General features: G+C 28.1%; 1 protein-coding gene across 2 annotated transcripts in view; it reads left to right on the forward strand.

The window, feature by feature from the left end:
• Positions 1–16,918, forward strand: part of acj6 (abnormal chemosensory protein 6) — a 140,714-nt gene that overhangs the window by 89,890 nt on the left and 33,906 nt on the right. For both annotated transcript variants that reach the window (XM_088187588.1, XM_088187589.1), the window contains exon 3: positions 14,202–14,381. In XM_088187588.1, the coding sequence (XP_088043714.1) occupies positions 14,202–14,381 (180 nt within the window). The remainder of the gene's footprint in view (positions 1–14,201; positions 14,382–16,918) is intronic.

A 16,918-nucleotide genomic window follows, 5' to 3' on the forward strand; every position in this document is an offset into this window, starting at 1 on the left:
ATAAACATAATTAATTGTTTATAGATTAAAAAAAATATTTTTATAATAAATTTCCGTGAGATTTAAATTCTAGAGAAAGCAATCTGTGATTATTGAACGGAGCTATAACGATTAAAAATTCATTAAATTGAAAAAAAAAACAGTAGGGTTCTTATAGTATTATTTTAAATTTAGGTAATAAGTATTTTATGACACATTTTAATAATCTATTATGTTGTTCAGTATTTTTATCATTAGTATTTTTCTTCACCCAAATTCCTTTAATTTAACGTGCGTTATGTTGTAGAAGTATATGACTTCTTTTGATTAGTTCAAGCATTTTTTATTATTAAACAGAAGCTTGCTTTTATTGTTTAGCCAGGTTTAAGAGTTTCATAGTTCACAATCATTTTGCAATCCTACAAAATACATTTTTTACAGTGGGCTTTGATATAGATTTTGCTACTCATACTGTCTTCTACGATTGTTATGGCACAACACTCATTTCTCATTTCCGTTTATCAAATGATCAAGTAAAGGAGACTATGCTTCAAGATCCAGAAGCTCTTGGAATATGTGGATATGCATTGTCTTATTTTATTTGCTCAATTTGTATGGAACCAATACACTTTGTTTCCATGCCTTCCAAATGCGCTATTAAATTGGACTGGTCTAGTTTCTCAGCCAGCTGATGAATAGTAGGATTTGCTTCTATTTTTGCAGCCAGGATATCATCATCTATCTTTCCTGATCTCCAACAATTACCCGTTCAAATTTTTGTAAACCATCTTCGACATTTACGGATAGCTAATGAATTATCTATCACGTAGTTGCTGATTTGCTTAACATGCAATTTCACATAAATTGTTTACTTTGTAAAAGTTCTGCCTAATATTGGATTGTGGAATATGTGCATTAAAAATACGTACTTAGATATAAACGTCCATAGCACGACTAACTTAAATTTAAGTACAATTACTTGTACATTAATTAATATATAAAAAAAATGCAATTTATTAGTAATGTTTTTTTGGTGCATTTTAAAATATGTATTAACTTAACTTTATATCTTATGTATTCACATATTAAATATAAATTACATCATATTCTAAATTTGTATAATAGATAATATGATCAATCATTATACTAAAAAAACATTAATTCTTAACTTTTTAACAAACTTACTTGGACTTGATAAAAATATTCTACAACCCTTGAATAAAAATCATAGAATATTCATAGTTGATTATCAAAATCATATCAAGATTAATATTAAACCGCAGCAATCTATTTTGTACAACTGGTATGATTTATTATTTCCAAATCTTATTTTCTACCCCAAATAAGTTGTTGATAAAGAATCGGAACTAAAAACGGCACACAAGGAAGTGAATTATTAATCGCATTCTTTAATACTTGAACGAGCGTTAAAAGAGGTACGGAAGCGCTTTATAAATAAATCATCGACGCGAGCCACCGTTGGTTTTTTTTATATATTCAGCGAGCGTCGCCAGCTCGGCGGCGGCTCGTGCGACAAAAAACTTGAGAAAACTTTTTTGCAAAGAAGGTGCACGACCCAATTATGCCTATTGAATGCTCTGTTTATCTCGTAAACTTTTTTCACTCGAAAGAAAATAAGGAAAGTTAGCTTTTCTTTAATTTAATACTTCTATAAATTATCACAAGCATATTTTAATATTAATATTCGCGTGTCATAATAATGAATAATATAGTCAACCTAATGAAATTTCATACACAACATATGATTGAATTTTATTTAAAAAAAATTGAATATATATATATTAAAAAAAAATAATCAATATAAATAGTAACATTTATTAATCCAAGGATTTTTTAAGTCAGCCTATATTTTTTTTTTAAATATAAAACATAAGCTTTTTAAAAGGCATTAGAGCTTAAAGCTTATATTTTTTTCAAACTTTTCTGAGAATAATACGTAATCATTCGTACGAATTTTAGATTAAATATTTTCTCTCTCAGAGACACTAAAGATTATTTCTCTCTATTGTTAACATAAAATTATTTAAAAAAACCTAAATGCAAATATGAATAAATAAAAAAATAATATGAATAAGTTTTTCTTAAAACTTTAAAAGGAGTGTTTTTTATATTTGTTAATAATAAAAAATAAACAAAGAATATATAATTGAGTTCATACATATATTAATTAACATTATATTCAAAGTAATTTTTATTTAGAGATTCTTAAACTAATATAATATCATTTGCGTATCATCGCAAATTGGAGATTCATTATTTTCATTAGACATAAATTATTTAAAGTGACTTGATATCTAATAAAATAAAAATATTTAGTTTTCGCGTCCGTTTCGCACGCACTCTTAACCGCTTAAGCGTCGGATAGCGCATCGGAGTTAAAAATTAATTCTAATCTAGTTTTAGAGTTCTAGCTAGCGTTGCAAATTGTCTTATCTGCATTACAAATTGATTAATCTGCGGAAAGGTTCTGTTTCGAAACGGTTGAAAGGTGAAAAGGCTCCTTCAAACGAATAACATGCAAATCAACACGCCAATTTAAATCACAAACAACGACCCTTTGACGGCTGTATCCCGTTTTTTCCCCTCTCTTCTTTTCGTTCTCTCTTTCTCTTGACAATAAATTATTAACAGCCACCGTCAATTTGGTGGTGGTCGGTGCTGTGCATTAAGTTTGTGCACTCACGTTAAAATATGTTTGAAGTACATTATCTTTTAATTTATTTAATGCCAAATTTCTATATCTAAGGCTGTAATTATAACTACTTTTACTATTCTGCAATGATTTTTTCTGCAAAAATTTTATTAAAAAAAGTAAAAGAGAGGTGTAGCTTAAATTCATGAGTAAACTAATAAAGTCGTATGTGATTGTTGCACTCAAATTTATATCAATCAAGCTTTGGGTGAGAACGGAACTAAATTTGCTTAGCACTTGAGCACATTGTGCGTAACATCGATAGCCAATTTAATGGCCATTTTGATTCTAGAACCAGGCTCGCTATGTCAAATTATTACAAGTGTACTTTAAAAAAACGAATATTTCGTATAATTAAAGTAGTATTTTATAAGATAGTCTAAAATTAAAAAAAAATAATGCTTGAGCTCAAATAAGTTTTATTGATTAAAAACAAAACAATATTAAAAAAATACAATAATATATATATATATACTTTGTTTATTTTTGTCTTTAATGTTTATATGTATTATATGCTTATGTTAAATTTATTTAATAACTATTTGCAATTTTGTTTTTAACTAATAAAACTTATTAAATATATAATTCTAAATTTGTTCCTAAAATTTTAACTTACGATACATCTAACTTAAACAAAATATTTTAAAACATTTTAATATACATATTTATTAATAAATAAATGCTAGCATTATGTAGTGTTAATATTTTGTCGGGAAGCGTTATGTCGCGGTAATGTTAAGTCGTTAACATTATGTCTCTTAGTGTTTTGTCGTAACACCATTATATGTACAATATATGCTACTGGCTTAATGTCTTCTACAATTTGTAATTAGCTACGATTTGATTAAAGATAAAAATATATAATAAAATGTTGTTGATTATAATTTAATGAAAAAAATAAAAAAAATATTTCACAGTTTAAAAGAAAAAAAAATTACAATTTGAGTAAATTTTACTAAATATCTAGAACCATTGATATGTATTTAAATAGCTAAAGAAATATGTGCTTTAGCATAATTAGTTTGTATTAAAATTTATATTTGTTTTTCTCATAGTCACTGATACATGAGGTTAGTGTTTTTTCTTTTAAGTAATAATAATATTTTCAATATGAGGTTTTTGCCAATTTTTTTTCTACCCAAACACAGATAGCATTTTCAAAAATGAACTTTCACGTAATTAAAAAAAATTACAAAACGATACAAAAATTTATTTTTTGATTTAAAAGTTCAGCCAGTATAAAAATATAAGCTCAAGAACTACTTATTTATAATGTGGTGCAATTGCACACTTTGATCAGTCTTTAGTTTTTGAAAAATGCATTTTATTGTGCCTATAGAATTCAATACACACGTCTGTATGTGCTTGTGTGTTCATGCGTACAAATACGTACAAAGCTCTCTCACAGATCGTCAGCAACAAAATCCATTTAGGTAATTTGTAAAGCGAAGTAGTGAAGACCGCACACGCCACGCGCCAAGATTGACAGGACAGGTGATGGGGGAATGTAGGTCTGCGAATTTGCATATAGGACTGACAGTTCGTTTTGGCTATATAGTATAATACCGACGGAAAGGCGAATTAGGGAAGAACTGGAGGCCGCCATGATGCCGATCAATGATTCAAAGCGAAGCAAAATAATCGCACCAGCGGCTCCCCCCATCGGAGTAGCATAGTTGACTGCCGCTAACGAATTACCACAAAATACCATTAGCAACCAAATTAAATCCGAATCTGTGGAATGATATTATATATAATGATGCAAAATATTGAGTACATTTTTAAATTTTATATATATATTTATATAAAGAATTCTAGAACACCAGAATAATTAATATGTTATTTATTTTTAAAATACTAGATAACATAGCAAAAATCTCTAAAATTGATCGGTACGGTTTTTGTTAAAGTACTCAATAAACTACTCCACAAAGTTCACAGGTTTTGATAGTGGCAATCTTGTGAATTTTTTTATTTGTTTTTCCTCTTTTATTCGATGATCTTAAAAATACAACATATTTTAAGAATAATGACTTTTAATATTTTAAACCCTCTTAATTATTTCTCAATATGAGTCTAAAAACAAGTTTATTGATTTTAAAGCAATTTAAATCGCTCTTCTACTCTCTTAACAATAATCTTCGAACTTACCTGCTCGATTTCATAATGAACGTATATGGACACGTATAATGTTAAATTTGCATGTAATTCTATTTTTTTAAATATATGTAATTGCAAAATTCCATTAAAATAATTATATTTTTGTATTCCATAGTTTTTCCTATCTAAAAAGGCGCATCATAAATAAATGACTTATTAATTTTGCGTTTGATAGTTAAACAGTAAACTTTTATAAATATATTTATTACAATATTTGACATTTTATTTCTTGGTAAAGTATATAAAAAAATAAATACAGCTTATAGCATAACATGTTTTGAAAATCACAGTTAAATATATTTTAAATTATTCCATAATTAAATATGTTTTTTTATTATTTTTTTACGTATAAATTATATAATCATTTATTGTATTTATAGTATAGTCACAAGATACTAATTAAACTTTAAATAGTGGGAACGCCAGGGACTTTAAACCTATAAAATATAATTCAATACAAATTTTACAACTAAGCGGTTATTTTTATAAGCTTGGAATTATTCTAATATGATTTATCATTCTGTCACATTGAATTTTTTTTATTACTATGGTAAAGAAAAGGCGTAGCAATTTAAAAAAAATAACAAATCGCTAGCATTACAAACACTTTTCGCCTTTATTTGAACCAGCAAGTAGTGTTACCTCGACCACACTTGCTCTTACTACTAACCACGTTCTATTGCACCATTTCAATGGATGCAAATTTATTACCAGTACTTTTTTTGGTAGGTAATCCACTCGGATTTTGTTACTTAATTAAACAGGTTACATAGTGTTGTAAATAATGCTCTCATCTCTTTTGTCAATGTTTCTGCCTTGGAGTCATTATATCGTGATCTTTACAATATTTTTTGCTGGTTGTGAACTTTTTAAAATATTTGTTTGTATAAATTTTTGAGTGAATTTTAATACAATTTAAGTAGTAGAAATTCTTTTATCGTCATTTATTTAATTTATAGCTAACTTTTTATAATTTTATATGGTGATTTTCATAGTGAAAATATGGTTTAGTGAAGTTGATTTTTTAACAAAAATTTTGATCACGTTTTCATGTTCTATTTTTTTTATTTGCTATGTTCTTTCTGTGTCATTATAAATTTTGTTTTAACTAGTCGGTAAACTTAAAAAATTTTTTTTAAATAAGTTGTTAAAATATATATTAGATCCTTAAATATATGTTAAATGTGAAATATCATTTTTCTTTAATTTTTTTATTACATATTTTAATTAAGCCATTTAACTTTTTTTAAATTAAGTTTATCATCTGAAAGTTTATCTACTCTAATATATAAAGAAACTGCTATAAAATTGAGAATAATTATTTAAAAAACGTTTGGTATGTTTTTTATATCAATCGTGCGTTCAAAAGTCACACTATTCTTTCTAAAAATCAATTAGTAAAAACTATTATGTTTAGTTTTTATAGTAAATCAAATTTTTTATGCTTATTATTCAAAAAATTTATTATATTAAATTTATGTGACCATATAACAAATATGCGTTCTACTTTTTTAAGAACGGAATAGTGTAATCCGAAACGTTTCAGACTAGTAACTCCGTGGTTGCGGGTTCGAACCCCGACAGCCGCACACGAATTTATATTTGTAAAAAATGCGCTATTATATTACATTTACAGGTTATAAATTATATTATACATAATAATTTATAATTATTAATATAAATGTCACTGATTCCCAGACCTTTGATTGACTTACTCAGTTGGTACAAATTTATCCCGTTGCAACGAATTTGGCTTACGCTTGTTATGTTACAACAGAAGATTTAATAAAAATAAAATCAAATATCAGAATAAAATTTTAGGTTACAATTTTGATTAATTTAGTTTGAAAATGTTTGAAATTACTAGCGACAATTAATTATTTTTTTGTAAAATTGTTTATTGATAATGAAATAAATTAAATTAAGGCTGTGGTTAATTAGATCTGAAATATGCTTATGATTTTTTATTTAATATGGCAAAATTTTAGAATATTTGCCAAAATTTAGGTCAAAACTGAGCAAAATATCTGGATCTGATTATTTATATATTTTTTAATTCTTAAGTAACAAGAATTAAAAAATATATAAAATGAATTAAAATTACAATTTGTAAATTGTATAGTGTATTTTTTTCCTATTTAAAAAAAAATTATTGCAAACGTCTTGTCGAATTGTTTTTTTACATCAGTATTGAGTTTCTATATAAGTTAAATTATCTGAGTTACAAGAATCGGCTGGATTATTCCAGCCATCTTCAGACAAATTTATTTATATATATTCGTCTGAAGATCGCTGGTGTGATCCTGCCGATATATAAAAAAAATTATCGTGACAATTTAACGCAATGATCGAATATTTTTTCTCAATCTTACTAAACTATTTTTAATCTTAAACATAAAAACCAATTAATTAGTGAAAGTGCGAATTAGGAAACTCTATCTGTGCGATGTAAGAAAAAGATGATGCCAACATTTTTTTGTCGAAATATATCGAGACTGGGACTCCAAATCACTTAAATAATAATAACTACAATTCTAATAAATAATTTAACGTTAAGGTTCAGTAATTTCACAATTTTTTATTATAGCTATTAAAAATCTTTAATAATACGGGAAAAGCGTTGGCACAAAACATAACAAGAACTGTTATAATATATAAATATTCGCTATAAAAAAACGGCCGAGAACTTTTTATTATATGCTAGTCTTATATAAATGATTTATTATAGTTTTTTAATTACTATAATGGACACTGAGTTATAGTGTTCAATGAGATAATTCGTCGTGCGGTGGCACTTTATGGAGACATGGACTATTGCCTCTAAAATCAAATTACCTTTGACTACACCCCATGATATATAATATAATACCATCAAATCGACGCGTGCTACGACTTTTTCATTGCCTTTTCAATTATTCGAAACGACGGTGAACAATATAATATATTTTTATTTGCTAACCTCCCCTCAGTTTCAGTTGTGCGCAAACTTTTGACCGAGAAAATAATAGGGTAGCATTAATACAATAAAGAAGATCACTCCAACAGCTTTATTTTATTTAATAATATGATTCTTTTTCAAAGAATTACACAGAAGGATGAAATGAAAATATATTTAATGTACATTTAGGATTCTACGTTCTCTCGTTTTATAGTAACGTAAATTTTCACGGTAGTACTATTTTAGTCGTACACATTTAACTAATACAACATTTATAAATAAAATGTGTTGATCTTAAAATCAATAATTATTGATTAATAATATTTATAAATATATCCAGAAGTAATACATAATTTTTTTTAAAGAAACATATGTAACAATTATTATTGCTGGAAATAATAAATATTCACGTACGTTACGTGAATAAATTGATCAGTTTACAAATAATATGCCACTTATTCCACTAACTAAAAAGCAACATTATTTTTATATTAAACATGTATATTTTTCATGTTTTTTTATTATATGCATACATATTAATATATACCTCTTAAGATTTTTTACGATAAGAGCAATTTCACATTTTTTCGAAAAAAATCACGTAAATTAAATATATAAATAAAAAATAAAAACAGACGATTTTTTAATAAACTATTATTAAATAATTCGACGTTGATTTTTAAAATCTTTATTCAATAAAAAAATATATTGTTTCGCATCTAAGCCATAAATATTGTATTGCCTTCTAAGCAATTTTAGAAATTCTTTTTTTGTAAAAAATATTGTCATTTTTGTTGCTGTTTTTTTTAACATGTAATGAATTATTTAATATGTGTTTACTTAGTTTTTGTAATTTAATTAATAATTTAAGCATTATATGCTTCAATATTTAATATAATAATAACTAGCGCTGGTATAATATTTTATTTTATATTAAAAATTATATATATTATAGATGGTATACGTTTACTATTGAAAATATTTGTATTTATATAATTTTTAAAATGTCAATTAAATTTTAAACTGCAGCATAAACTGCGCTTCATTTTAAATGTCAAACTATAATATATTATACTGATGATTAAATAAATAGATAAAAATATGAAATATAACTTACTAACTAAAAAATTCCTGCCTCTGCATGTCGCTGGTGAAAATGTCGTAAGCGACACGTGTGTTTCATAAATATTACATGAAACTTTATCATCGCGTAGATGGGCGTTTTAATATTTGAGTGTTCCACGTTTCGGGCGCCGATGCGTGGTCACCGCAGCGTTTAATAACAATTTTCCGGTCGTCGGCTCATAATGAATAAAATAATAAACGAGGGAAAAAATAAAGCACACGTATTGTTACAGGCGAAAATTGTATTCGCCTATGGGGCGTCCGCCTCATAAATTATAAATCCGACTCTGGTGCGAACGTAGTATTTTCCTGCCCTCTTCAATAATCGTACGTATAACGGCACTGATACACGTTCTAAAATATAAATCATTTATTCAATAATATCAGGTCTTACTTGCGCTTATTTAATAATAAAAATATTGTCAAATAACATGTAAATATATATTTTAATATAGTTATGTTTTGTAGAGAAAAGTAATCATTATTTTCATAATCTGCAAAAACAGATACAAAATAATTTATAAATGCATAGTGTTTCTATATATTATTCTTTGCTTTAAACATATGTTTTAAGATTCTCTAATATCCAAATTGTAAGAACATGCATTATGAAAAACACAAATGTATCATATCTCATATTTTTTAATCTTTTCCTCTCTGAGAAATATAAAATGCATTAGGGAAAAAATACATAGATAGGACAATCTTATTCCTAAATTATTGCGCATTCAAAAACCATATGATGGATTTTTCCGTTAAATTGCAAAGTTAATATAATACGTCAGCAAATTAATTATATATTAATTAATAAAATATTTTAAAACAGTATTAAATCAGTTAAAATCTATATATAAAAATCATCACTGAAATAAAATTAGATCTACTACATCTTAAGGACGTAAATTAAGTAAACCATAATTTTAAGCTAAATTGTAATGTCCATCAAATAAGAAAAGAAGAAGAAAAATATAAAAATGACAATGATTAAAATATTGAAAAAAATCTTTGAGACTGAGCAGCTTGTTAAAAATCAGTAGTGGATGACTAAAGAAATAATAGAAAATTTAAATTAATAATATTTATCGCTTTAAGAATAAAAACAGGAAGAATATAATTTACTTAAAAAAATAAAAAACAGTATTAGAAATAAATCGAAAAATAATTGATACTCTTGATACTCATAAGTATATAAAATCATTATTTATGGACCATAATAAATTAGAACTAATTTGAAATCATTGGGGGAGATCAAATTTAAATACTTCAATACATCAGGTATCAGGCAGAGATATGTTCCTACTCTTTTAAATTTATCCACTAAAACCATATTCAAAGAAGCGCCCCAGAGAAAAAAAATCTGCGGAGAGACAATTAACAACTTTTGTTATACTGATGACACGACATTACAAATATAAAAGTACGTAGATTTAACTTAAGAATACAAAAATAGACAAAGAAAAGGTTACTGTTTTTTCAAATGTATTGTTCACACTTCTAAATTTAAAAATCAAACCACCATAAATAAATAAAGTATTATAATTTTAATTTGAGAATTCAAATCAGTATAACTGTGCAAAATATTTTTGAGAGACATGACTTATTATATTTAAAAATAAGAATAGGTTTCGCTTTTTTGCTTCTAATGGCTTTAAATGACAATAAACTGACTAAAGTGGACTTAAAAGATTAATTATCCTTTAATGGACATGCTTTTTTACAGTGTTTCGAACATTGCAAATAATAATATTTAACTGGATTAAAAATACATCTCTCCGATACTATAAAATATTATCAATTTTACACATTATAATTTTCAAGTATAAATTTATTTAATAATAAATGAAAAAGCGTTGTATGCGCGTTCGACTGTACGTTTTAAATATTAACAACCTTTTAACAAAATAATGGACGCCGCATCTTTCACACAGCGCACCAAACCACTTGTTGCTCAGAAAACATAATCAAAAATTTCTTCGCTCGCAAAGCAACAGGTTAACGACTTCTGAATCGAGTTTTTTTAATGTTAATAAATAAAGCATCGCCAGACGCGTACTACAGGGTTGTTTGTAATATACGTAAAACGTGAATAAAATGCTTTCCGAGAGATTCACTTTAAGCTTTAGCTTTGAAGATAATCTTTTCTACTTGCAATGCAAACATGTAAAGCTTTTAAATAATGTTTCAGTTTAAGAACTCATTTTTATGATTTTCAATAGTAGTGTATTATTATAATAATTTATTTATATTTATTTAAATTCTTAACTTTTGTGAAATTTATTTTATTTTTTTAATCTATAATACAGCATATTAAATGTTTGACAAAGCATGTTTTTTTGTATATTAAAGACGTATTTTTTAAATTAATGAATAAACACTCTTACAATACATGTAATAACATGTTTAAATAGCTTACCTATATTTAGTATTCTGCAAAAAAAAGCTCTCTTTCTTAAAAAAAATATTTTTTTGTGGCAGTATTGTTATACGAGTAATTTTTGGCTGGAGCTTTAGCTTTAGTGATACGATTCACAAATAAACATCAAGAAGAGAACAATATTATACACCTATCATATGTTACGATATAGATACATTTTATTATATACCATAGAAAAACAGTATTTGGTTATTCTCAGCTTCATTCTACAAAAGGTACATTTTAACCCACCCTGTACATTCAGTTTTGAAATAGGCATACGTAATATTCGATTTAAGCGTTCAGGATTAGCATGATAATTGACGGATCGTAATGATTTTATACAAATTTACGACAATAACTTTAGACATTCTGAGGGGTGTAAAAGACCCCTCGACAAAAACATCCCCTATGTTGTCGCTCGAAAAGGACTGATGTTGTTTTGATATGCCACACGAACAAGTGTGCACATACTTGTGTCATTATAGCGAACTTATATTTGTACAGCCGCCAAACAAACATGACAATACGATAATATTAATTATTATTATAATATATATTTAATTCAAGGTATTCAATTTTATATTACATGTGTGACGGAAAGGTGAATTAATTTGAGATAATGCAAACAAAATATTACCTGCAAAAATAACGTTTTGTCAATTATAAAAAGCTAATCAACACATATGAGATCATAATAAAAAAAAATATTTAAAATTCGAAAAATATTTAAAAAATATTAAACATATGAATATTGTTATTTTTCATATTAAATATCAGTTTTTATCTAAGAATGGACCAATACGAAAAATATTTTTAAAAAATTAATCAAATGAATATTGTTATTTTTTTTATATTAAATGTCAGTTTTGATCTAACAATGGACCAATATTGCTGCTACGTGAACAAGAAACGTTCGATTCAGCACCTAAGGATGATTGATATTTTAGCAGGTAGTTTTAAGAGTAATTCTGATAACTTAACAAAGGAATTTCTCGTTTTTTATTGCTCACCTGAGTTTTAAACTATAATTACAGGTCTAGTCTCGCCTAAACAATTTTAATTTTAAATATTATATAAACATTTAAAAAATGCTATTTAAGTGAAGCTAAAATAACGAATTTAATTAATGGAATAATAAACATTAATTGTGCACGACAAGCTATCCAAAATGCTTTGTGGTTCTTACAAATTAAAATCAAGTACTGAAAGAAAGCGGAAGACAACTGCCTAGGATGTTCGAATGTTGATTCGTGAGTTTCTTAAAAATCGTCGAAAAAAGAAGTGCCATCCATTTTTTCGCGGACGGTGAGAAGAAATCTCAACAATGTGGAACTCAGACACAAACTGTGGCTTTCAGGAATAAATAAAACTTAAAGGTTAGAGTGGACCCTAAAAACACAGTCATTTGGTCGTGATGAATCGAACTATAAGATCTTTTTAAACTAAAATTGGTTGATATAAAAAATTATTGAAAACTTAATTTATTCAAAATTGTTAAAAAATAATACTAGTTTTTATTTTTTAAGTTCTTGCGATCTCTTGTGTGTTGCACGTGAGTCGAAGAGTCAGAGAAGAATATCTAGCTGAATGTGTAGTACCTAGAGTCAAATATGGTGGCGGAAGCGTTGTGGTCTGGGGTTGTATGACAGCAACAGGGGTAAGAAACCTGTACATTTGCGAGGGTATTATTATGTTTCAATATAAATTCCTACTGAAAAATATTTCCAAGCACAGGCCAACCGATTTCAGCAAGAAATGCTCTATGCCATACTTTTTCCATTATTATGGTCAAGCCTGTATATATAAATAAATAAATAAAATTTTAAATTTAGCATTTTTAAATTAAATTAACAGTCGTCAAGCACTTAAATTTGTTTATGATATTTGAGTTGTATTTTTAATCAATGAACCTTAATCTTATAAAGCAGTTTAAGCCTGATTTCGATATATTTTTATTACTATGTACACATTCGCTAAAATATGTTTTAAGATATAACAATCAATCGAAGAGTCACTCTTCATTCTCTGAGACTGACTATCTTACATATTTAACTTTATATTTAGGTAGTTTACATACAAACACTTTTGGCACGACCGGTGCCTTTTTCGTATTGTATTGTTTAGCATGTCACTCTTATCCACTAGTCCGTGTTAGATATGAAATAAAATTCTCGTAGGAGTATTCTGAATGTTCACCGAGGGACTTGCATGTCCGAACACCTTCTCGATCCGTTTTCCTGGCCAGGACATACCGTGGGGGGAAATGAGTTGAAAAGAGGAACGAAACGTAAAACAACTCCGATGAATATTTTATAACGTTTACCTTTCTTTTACATATTATATGTATACTGTATATGTACATATGTACACACAAATATATATATATATATATATATATATATATATATATATATATATATATATATATATATATATTTACCCCAAAAACTATATTGGTAATCAAGTTTTGATAGGCTAGTAGAGTATAAATAATTAATAGCAATGGTCAACATCTTTGTGTAATTTTCAACAATGAGTGTTCTAGCTTGAAAAAGTCGACTCTACAGTGATGTCTATGTATACATGTACATACATATGTATATGCATATAAAGTTACCGAAAAGTCTATGCTCGGATACTAGCCGAATAGCAGCTCTGCCTCTTTGTAACGTAATACAGTTATAATAAAATTATTTGTTGTTCGATGGCGACTTTTTTGAAAAATTCTAGATTAACGTGTCGAATTGAAGAGCGTTCGACTGGTGCCCGTGCAAACTTAGCGGTAGCTGTGAGCACGATGAACACCGAGGCGATGGGAGCACCACTTGGATGGATGACCAATAGTTGTTAAATGTTAGGGCGTGTTGCAGGGTGACATCTTCTCCGGTCTGAACGATGGTCTGCTGTCGAGGGCGGAGGCTCTAGCCGCGGTGGACATGGGCAAACACCAGGGGGCGCAGCCCACTCCTACGTCGCTGCCTCAGCTCAAACACGACATGATGTACCACCACAGTATGGCGGCTCCGCCGCACAACGCCAGACCACACCAGGTAAATTACAATTATTTTCTTACCTAAACGTTAAGTCCTTAGACGGATAATATATTGCGTATAACCTAAAACGTCTTAACATCGTTCTTTAGCGAATGGATAATTAGACGCAGAGGATTTATTGAATTTTTAATATGGGACATGATATAAAATATTACGATTACAGGGCTGGTCGCCGAGACGCTGCGACCGGCTGTTGTTATCACACCGCGGACTGTGAACTAATATTTTAAAGATACTGTAGAGGGTTTTGACATTATACAAAATTATTATCCACCCCGCTCTATCATGGACTACCTAGCGTCGATTATAAGTTTACTAGGCCATAAATATTATATTAGACACCTTCACCGCCTATATATTTTTTAAAATTTTCCGCCTCTTAATCCATAGAATTGTACTTTGATTTAATATAAGCTTCTTAAACTTGGATAAGCTTTGACAAAGGTTTTTAATTGTACATAATTATTGACAGATAAAAATGGACCCGAGTAAAATAGTTATTCAAGGGTCGTTTTCATTATGTTGTTAGAGTACGCTCGGGATAAGGATGCCGGTTTGTTATTGTGTGCGTGTATATGAGAAGGAGAAGTAATGTAGCGTGTACTTCGTTGTCTCGCTTTCTCTTTTAAGGACAGTCGCTGATTCGTCAACGCTGGTATTCGTCATTAAAGTGCAGTGTGGCACAGAAGTTCGATCTTCTCTAGTGATTTATTTTAAATAAGTTTGTGTTGATATTGGTTTAATCCAGAGATGCCCACTGTCCCATGGGTAGGTCACTCGTGCCACTGTTTTTTATTTATAAATGAAATTTTAAGAGAACAAAATTTCTTGGGCATATCTGGGTTAATTGATATCAAGGCTTCAAATATACACTGTAAGTTATTCGTTCTCTTACCCGTGGATCAAAATATTTTAAATATTTTTCCATTAATCCGTACGTTGTTGGTTTTTTACACTATTCTCTGTAAGGCTTAAAAAAGTTATTATTCTTATCGTTGCGCCAATGATATTTTTTTAATTTATTCAATAGATTCTAATGATTTAATAGAGTCGTCGAGCAATAAACAATCCGCGAATAATTTCTTTCCCCATTTTATATCTTTTTGCTTTTGAAGAATAGCTAAGGACTTCATTATTTTTTTGACTAGTGAAAGATTTTGAATTTTGCAAATATTTAATTAATGACATCAATGTCTGGTTTCTTCGATTATATAATATATTTTTAATTGTCCGTTGAAATTTCCAACTCAGCTCAAATGTATGTATGTTAAATAAACGTATATTTTCTTTTAAAATAAAAAAATTAAATATTCCGAGTGAAATTGTTTTGAGCCACACAGATCACGCACACAATAACAAACCGGAATCCTTATCCCGAGCGTACTCTAATATACAACTAAAAAATAATTCTCACCCCTATAAAGATTATTATAATCTTGTATGTTACGAATAGTACCTTATATTGTTATTCTAAGATGTATCAGTCATTTCAATGGCAATAAAAAAATAAAACATATTTGATATACCTGCCATATAAATTCTATCGATTTTGATTACCGTGTTACTCACGACAAGCGTTACGTACATACGTATGATATAAACTTTTCGAACTTCGTAAAGATCCCGAAACTCCCCTTTTCCTGCCCCCAGTTGTATAAATCACCATAAAAGTCAAGGAGGATCCCTCGCCGAATCTAAAAAATATGGTTATTCGACCGCTCTTCGTTCTTAGATTGAAACGATAATTTTAGATTGTTGCGAAATTTTATTCGCGTACACTGGCAAAAGAATATGGAGGGCGGGAGTGAAGAGCAATGATATTAATGAGGAAAAAATGCATGACAGGTGATTGCAAAAATTCCCCTAATATCATAATAAACATAAGGTGGAATTCGTAAATAAAAATAGGCTGTACAATATTATTTTTATAATTGATTTAAAATAACACATACATACATGATGAATGGAAATATAGTCTGCGTTGGAGTGGCAAGTTGAATTATTGTCGGCTGTAACCGTTCGTGATGATGCTGGACGACACGCTGATGTGTCTCTTGCTGTGACTTTGGGTTCAGACACGGGTTCATCTCCCTCTCTTTCTCTCTCTCTCTCTCAGGTGCATTGTTGATTTGAGTTTATTGGTGGGTGGGGCAATTTCATTGCTTCTTGAACCCAACTACAAAATATGTTTATGCTTTTAAAGTAAAACTATCAGATGACTACTTTCGGCAAATAAAGTAAAAATTATAATATTTATTTTTGAGCAGGATATAACGCATTGCGCGCGTCTTTTTAACACAAAATGTTTTTTCGATACTAATAGATAGCTTAAATAGGTAAATAGTCAACTTTACAGGAGATGAAAAATTAATTTACAGATTAACATACAATAGAGCAATAAAATAAAATTGTCTAAGAGTTTAAATTACACAAAACAAAACTTATACAAATATATAAAAATACATATTGAATTAATCTTATTTTACTGCAAAATTATCAATTCAATAGGATAGTTAAATTTAATGTATTTACAA

This window comes from Plectrocnemia conspersa, unplaced genomic scaffold, assembly GCF_051122295.1.
Source record: "Plectrocnemia conspersa isolate PC_06_02 unplaced genomic scaffold, ASM5112229v1 ptg000006l, whole genome shotgun sequence".
NCBI lineage: Eukaryota > Metazoa > Arthropoda > Insecta > Trichoptera > Polycentropodidae > Plectrocnemia > Plectrocnemia conspersa.